The 7,956-nt window shown below is 33.7% G+C and overlaps 1 protein-coding gene across 1 annotated transcript; it reads left to right on the top strand.

The window, feature by feature from the left end:
* The first annotated feature begins 5,377 nt into the window (after positions 1 to 5,377).
* On the top strand, positions 5,378 to 7,472 carry LBD25 (LOB domain-containing protein 25). The gene is made up of 2 exons (XM_078985879.1): positions 5,378 to 5,608; positions 6,843 to 7,472. The coding sequence occupies exon 2, from the start codon at positions 6,857 to 6,859 to the stop codon at positions 7,304 to 7,306; it is 450 nt and encodes a 149-aa protein (XP_078842005.1). The 5' UTR covers positions 5,378 to 5,608; positions 6,843 to 6,856; the 3' UTR covers positions 7,307 to 7,472.
* Positions 7,473 to 7,956: the final 484 nt, after the last annotated feature.

Genomic DNA, 7,956 nt, shown 5'->3' with positions numbered 1-7,956 from the left:
GTATGGTACACGAACCATAACATCACTACTCCATCTGCTCTGATGTATGGTACTTGAACCATAACATCACTCCTCCATCCGCTCCATTGTATGGTACTCGAACCATAACTTCACTCCTCGATCCGCTCCGATGTATGGTACTCGAACCATAACATCACTCCTCAATCCGCTCCGATGTATGGTACTCGAACCATAACATCACTCCTCAATCCGCTCCGATGTTTGGTACTCGAACCATAACATCACTCCTCAATCCGCTCAGATGCATGGTACTTGAATCATAACATCACTCTTCCATCTGCTCCGATGTATGGTACTAGAACCATAACATCACTCCTCAATCTGCTCATTAGAACCTTTAGAATACTCCCTGTATCAAGTATGGGTCCTCTGCTTTCAGTAGTACGGGCCCAGACTACCTGCCACATCTACCCATACTTTCCACACGGACTATCCCGGAGCTCCTAAGTAGCTGCTCGACCATCGCGTTCACCAATTCCGTCGCACGTGCTCGCTCCCCAGTGAAATTCTCTACTCTGCCAGCGCACTCATCTAGCTAAGGTTACTCCCTAGGCTCTTCCTAGATTCCCACACTTCTCTGCCATCAGCTGCTGAAGAGCTCCTAATGATGCCAGCCATCTAGCTCCTGAATATCATCATATTCGCTTGGTAGCTGACTCCCGTCATCGAGAGTCCCACGAAGCACGAAGCAAGCAACATTCGAGCATCGAAGAATACATTACGCGGAAATGAACGTGACCACCCACCTTACAGTGGCGTACAGAGGCGATAGCATGGTAACGAACACCATGGTGGTTCCCGTGATGATTCTGGCAAGAAGAGAGCATCTACAAATGTATTTTCCTTGAAAAACCACCTACCGGAACACGATCGTTGAACGTGCATCCACGCAGCCATAACTGGTGGCAAATAGCAACCGAAGCGTTGAAGGAGATTGTCACCTGGAGTTGCAGCGGAAACGAGTGTAGCTGAGTTTAGTAAGCGGGGAACGACGAGATGATGCCACTGGGAGTGAGTGTAGTGGCACCCACGATGATAGATGGTGGGCAACAAAAGTGATGAAGGAGTGAAGGCAGCGACCGATCAGTGATTTCGCCAGCAGCAGGTTCGTGGTCGGCTTGGCGGCTGAGAAACTCTATGCCGGCGACTAGAGAGGTCACAGGTGGCAGCTCAATGTCTTTAGCGGCAGAAGACAACAACGGTGGTGGAGGCATCAGGGTGGCAACGGCACTAGAGACGAAGGGGTATAGGTTGGATTGCGGTTGCCACTCCTTTTAGGGTTAGGGTTTATCGGGGTAATAGGTTTTATACTCCGAGCCCCATATAATTTAACCCATAATACCACCTTTGTCCCCTCTGTTCCCTTATCCTTTCAATGTAGGTCCGAAATTTACCCTTACAGTCCCCAACATTAAAATCGACTTCAATTCAGGTCTAATCTTTTACCAAACAACCCTCCAGTTTGAGAATCTTTTTTAAAATAAATTTAGAAATTACCTTTTTAACCCTTAAATTATATATTATGGCATATTCATCCCTTCCTTATCTTTTCCTTTCAAATTAAATCCCAATTTTCCCAAATAGCCCCTCCTCTACAAAATATTTTCAATATATGCCAACGAACTACAAAACGAGCCAGACTGATTATCCTTTAGCCATATGTGCAAGTATTCTTTCAACTACGAACCTCGAAAGTACTCTTAAGTCCTCCTAAACAAATTATATTGCCCATTTTCACAGTTTTCCAAGAATATCTATTTAATTATATTCATATATCGGAATAGAATGATATTTAAAACACATCCTCAGCTCTTAGGGTTTGTCTTGGAAACGGGGTGTTACATGTCGAAGTCCTGATTCTAGAATGCCTGATTGGCTCTTACCCCTGTTGTGACTACAGCTGTTGTGGCAGCCACCTCAGTGAGGGCTACTACCCACTTGTTTTATTCATAGAAATTTCTTTTCTAAGAATTCAACTTTTTCGTGAATAAAGATCTTATTATTACTAGGGATGTACAAAATAATAACATGAATAATCTTTAGTGTATCCTAGAAAGATACATTTGGTATACTCAAGTTCGAGTTTGCTTGAAGTATGTTGTCTAACATAAGCTTCATATCACCAAAACCTTCAAGTAAGATAAAGTTGGAGTTTTTCCATACCAAATCTCAAAAAGTGTTTTGTTTACCTTTTTAGTTTGTGCCATATTCAAGATGTGGGTTGTGGTGAGTAAGGCATAACAATGATAAAATGGAGAGTACTTATGCTCATCACAGATCGAACCATCTCAAGTAAGGTGTGATTTCTCCTCTCACACACACCATTAAGTTGTGTTGTTCTGAATGGAGTAAGTTGTCAGATAACCCAAGACTTCTAACATGATCTTGGAACTCTAGGCTCTAGTATTTGCCACCTTATGCTAACGAAGGATCCTGACTGTCTTGTTGATTTGATTTTCAATTTCACTTTGAAACAATTTAAACTTTTCAAAAGCTTCATGTGTATGTTTCATCAAATAAACATAACCAAAATGACTAAAGTCATCTATGAAGGTAATGTAATACCTTTCACCATATCTAGACATTGTTTAAATGGATCATATGAATCGGTATAAATCATATATATGGATAATTTAAATGGATCATATAAATCAGTATGCATTATGCCTTATAGAACATTGTCCCTTTCACTCAAACCAGATAAATGAAACTTTGTGATCTTACCATACAAACAAAATTCATATATATCAAATGACTCCATTTCATTTGTCCCCAAAAGTCCACTCTTTTAGAGTTTGGATATACGCTTCTTGTTTATGTGACCACGGTGATAATGCGATAGATGTGTTCGGTTCAAATCTTGGTTTAGCATTTTTGTGTTAACATGATAAATGAACTTATTGTTTAAAGAGTCATCAATGTTAAATTTATAAATTCTATTGATGGTCTAACCTCAAAATAGTATATTTCATTCAAGAAGGAATGAATATTGTCATCAACAAATTGATATTTAAAACCTTATTTTGTTAAACACGAAACTCATGAACATGAAAAACAATTAGGAGGGGATGAGATAAAATAGTAATTTATGTTCGATAGAAAAAAGGATGTATAGATTTTGTATGAGAAAAACGATTCGTTTATTAGAATAAAAAAGTAATGATTTGTAAAGGTTTCTAAAACTTAAATTAAAAGTATATCATTCAGTTTAATTATTTAAAAGTTAAAACTTTTAATAATACAATCTTATTGAAATCTTGGATGGAATAATTGGTTTGGTCCGCGTGAGGGACCTACAACAAATATTTGGATTTTATAGAATCGAATAACATATCAAACTTTCTCATATTATGACTTAAGTCAGACTCCACTTTAAATCTTTAAATTTTAATTAATTCAATAACTGATGTATAATCCTACATACCAAAGGAGATTAGATATGTTGTAACTAACAATTATTATATGACGAAAAAAATTCTACATTTTAATGAGTTCTTAATTTGGCATAATATAACACACGTTTTAGAGCATATTTAGGGTTTAGGTATGTTTTGGTTTCCCAGATTCTTTAGGATTACCTTTAATGTTTTTAATTAGGGGTTGTATCCCATGCGATTCAACGTAAACGTAGAATGGATATAATGGAAAACAAGTTTTTGGATAGATATTGTAAAATTTGATTAATTATTGATTGGGTTTAGAATAACGGACATTCGATTATTCAATGAGTTTATATTCTATTAGTTAATGTCGAATCATTAGTATTTTAAAAATAAAAAATAAATCCATGTTGAGAGAAAAACTTAAGATACACTTGGACAAACGTTACAACAAGTATAGTTGCGGAATTAGTTAATCTCAAAGGATCTAAGAGTTCAACAATAATAAGTTAATATGTTAGATGGTTAGATAGTTAATTGCGGAAAAGTAAAGAAACATAAATGACAGCAGGTTATATATCAAGTAAACACATAAGTTGATTAATAACATGGAATGCATTCAAACCAAGTTAGTAAGCGAGATCAATTTTAGTGATAAAGTCACGAATAACTTGCTCCGAAGAGAAGTATTACTCAGTTGTGTTCGAGAGGATTTTTGGTAAGAAAGATAGGAGATGCGTAAGAATAATTTCAAATTTAGAGATGAGTAAAAGAGATCTATATAGATTGATAAGGAGCGAGCTCTATTTATAGAAGCTCGAGAATTACAAGTGATTTACTCTCTAAGAGTAGCCATGCAAAGCACACTGAACAATAGAACAATAGAGAGTATTACAGAGAAGTAGATATAAAGTAAACTAAGTACAGAAAAAGTGATTGCAGTAGCATGTACATGAATTTCAGATGTGATTATTGAAGGAGCTTGACTGAGGTAGCATATAGACTTCGGTAGGCAAAAATTAAGAGGGTCACTTCACGTATCAACAGTCCAAATACGTATTTTGATTATATTTTATATTGAGATAAATTACGTGTATTCTTATGGTTGAATACCTTGATTAATGACTATTGCAATGGTGTGTTAAATTTATAATAAGAGATATTGATCATAGGAGTAGCAATTGATGACACGATACGAGAAAAATAAAAGATACGAAACGAAATAAGGAATAAACTGAAATTCGAATTCTTGTTCGTATCGTGTTTGTATCAAGTATAAAAAAACACAATATCGTGCCTTCTAGTGGTCGTGATCAATATTCGATACGAAATTGATATGATTTAGTATTTGTTTGTCGTGTTATATACCATTAAGTATAAATAAATAAACTAATTGTTTGTTTATGTTATTTTTTTCATGTCGTGTAATGTTTGTCGTTTTTTATTCGTTTTTGTTTTTTGTGTTAATTAAAAAAAAACACGATATCGTATGATATCGTGTTCGTGTTATATAAAACGTTATCATGTAATATCGTATCGTACAAAAACACGACACGATGATCCGATTTGCCACCCTGATTGATCATGTTGAATTGAGTATCACATACAAAATATTAGGTTCTTGTAGATTCGAATTTTTGTACAACTTCAACTTTCAAGTACTATGGATTAGTATCAAAAACATATTTCATAACGATATAAAGTAGTTTTCTAATTTTATGTTTTAACTAATATAATATTTAAAATATTTTTATTTAACTTTTATATCTTATATTTAATGAAATGTTTTTATTTTCATTATATGTGTTAAATATTTTTATATAGTAAATTAGTATTTTTTTTATTTGTATTTTATAAAAATGAGCTGACATTAGAGATCATTTCTTAAAGCATGTTGATTTGAAGAATAAGGAGAAATTATATGGTGCTGAGATGACAAATAAATAATGTGACATGTATAATACTCACATCCTGGATAGCTTTACAAACTCTCTCTTTTTATATATCTTTCTCTCCCTTACCTAATTTCCACTTTTGCTACAAATAATTCTGCTTCTGGCTTCTTGTTAATCCGTCTCATATGTTTATCTAGGGTTTACTTTGCTTTTGTATGTAAACAAGATTTCATCCAAGTTATCAATGGCTGCCTTTAGATATAACAATAGCTAAGCATTCAAATTCAGGTCATCTATGCATACAGCCAGCAGGTAAATTCTATAGCTTCTTAGATCTTTTGTACTATACAAACTAGATTCACTAGCAAGGGGAACAGGAGGAAAGATGATCTTTATCTTCCTTATATTCTTTACTTTTCTTGTTAGTACAGTATAAGCAGAAAACCATTTTGTTTTTCTTTGTGGAATACTTAAACTTTTACTTACAAAAAATAAATGAACAAAACCCTAATTGATCATTCTTTCATGCAAAGATTCATAATTCGACACAAAAGTAGCGTTCTTTCTTGATTTATCTTCGTGGGGCTGAATTACTTCGTGTTTTGCTTGTACATGCTAGTAGATCTAGCGGTTTACCTGATTCTGTTTCCTTTCATGCTGACTTCGATCTGAAACCATTTTGACTTTAGCGTTTTAGAATCGTACGTAGAAAGAAAGGGTGGGGAACAAATGGGTTTGAATAGACAGATCTTTGTGTATATATACTTTCAAAAAGAATCTGTAGTTGTTGCAGCTTTTTGTAAGTTAAAGGGCAAATTAAAATGCAAGTTGTCCAGAGTAATGACAGAAAAACAATGAAGGAGAAACAATAAGTTTCTTCCTGTTCAATAAAAAAAATAATGTCATAAAGTTAGGACTGATATTTGTAGTCAAATATTCCGGCATGATGTAAGAAATTAATCTTGTACTTGTTGGGGATGCAAGCAATAAAATCAAACATATATATGGATTTCGAGTTTTATTTGGGTTGGAAATAAAATTGATCCCTTAGATTGACATAAAATAATCTGTTAATTCGAAACCATAGTCCATTTTTGACTTCTAAATGTGAAAGAGATATTTTTTATTATAAAATTGATCTTTGATTGCATGGATTATTTTGTAACAATATTTAAGAAAGAGTATAACAAGAAATCATCATAAAATGGTATATTTCACTTTTCGTTTCATTTCTTCTTGACATGACCATGATGTATGATTTGCATGCTAATTATAACAATTAGTTGATCACTAATGCTAACTCGAGGCACATGTATGGACGTTTAATATCTTTTCCTACATAATCGCTTATGTCAACGAACATATATTTGTTTTCAATGTAAAATATATATGCGTTTCGATGCCCCAAAGTTCCAATCTTAGGATGATGACTTGCAGTTCAAAGAAATACAGAAACTTATGTTTGTTGTTATTTAATATCAAGACTCGTGATATACCCTTAACTTAATTTCACAATATATAATTTAAATATCATCATGTCACACAGCACATTAATATATTATGGCTTCTTCCACCCACCATTGTGCACCATGTGCTGCGTGCAAGTTCTTAAGAAGAAAATGCATCCAAGGATGTGTGTTTTCTCCATATTTTCCACCGGAAGATCCAACCAAATTCGCAAATGTCCACAAAATATTTGGGGCAAGCAACGTGAGTAAACTCCTCAATGAAATTGCGCCTCATCAAAGAGAAGATGCAGTCAATTCTCTAGCCTATGAGGCTGAAGCACGTCTAAAAGATCCAGTTTATGGTTGTGTTGGTGCAATTTCTGTACTCCAAAGACAAGTTCTTCGACTACAAAAGGAACTAGATGCAACAAATGCAGATCTTATTCGGTTTTCGAGTAATCAAAGTATATTAAGGCCATCGCAAAGTTCAGGGAGTTCTGTACAAAACGCTCATGTGTTGCCTCATTATTATGGTTCTTATTCATGGAACAATAACCCTTAAAGGAAGAAAATCGTGGTTGGTGACATTGTATGTGAATATATGCAAATCATCAAAAACGTTTTTTAATAGTTGTGCTAATTGATAATGGTATATTATGTTTGTATCCTAAAAATCGCATAGTTGAAGTGTTTGGATATTACATAATGTAAGTTATATATTGAGTTTCCATCTATAATACTTAATTATCCTGCATAATACATATTAAAATTCTAAAGTTGTGTGTTCAGAAAACTCTTAATTATTATGAGTTATTTAATTTATTCGTCTATATTTCCGTTCTTTTATTTTCGCTGCGAACAGAAACTTTTTTGTCCCAATAAACTTTCTGATTTGGTACTAACATAGCTATTTGTTTATTTATATATGAAACACGCTAGAAAAATGTCACAGCTAAAAGTTGAAAAATATTGATCTATGCCGAAAAACAAGCTTTTTGTTGAAGGCGAAAATGTTTTCTATACATTAGTGTTGAGGATCAAGTATTTAGAAAACAGTAGATTTAAAAAGTGATATTAAGATTATATCAGGGTGTATGTCTCACAACTATAAAAATAAAATAACAATATACTTATAGCGATCATATGGCGATGGTTCCAAAATAAATATAAATAAAAATAAATAAAAAAATCAGGCTGGTCAATATATTTAAG

Source organism: Lactuca saligna, chromosome 3, assembly GCF_052625555.1.
Source record: "Lactuca saligna cultivar CGN05327 chromosome 3, ASM5262555v1, whole genome shotgun sequence".
Taxonomy (NCBI): domain Eukaryota; kingdom Viridiplantae; phylum Streptophyta; class Magnoliopsida; order Asterales; family Asteraceae; genus Lactuca; species Lactuca saligna.
Note: the sequence above shows the minus strand (reverse complement) of the source record. Positions and strands in the feature narration are given on the sequence as shown.

Excerpts from the sequence above, each read along its gene's own strand:
- LBD25 (XM_078985879.1), top strand. The coding sequence starts at position 6,857 with ATGGCTTCTTCCACCCACCATTGTGCACCATGTGCTGCGTGCAAGTTC.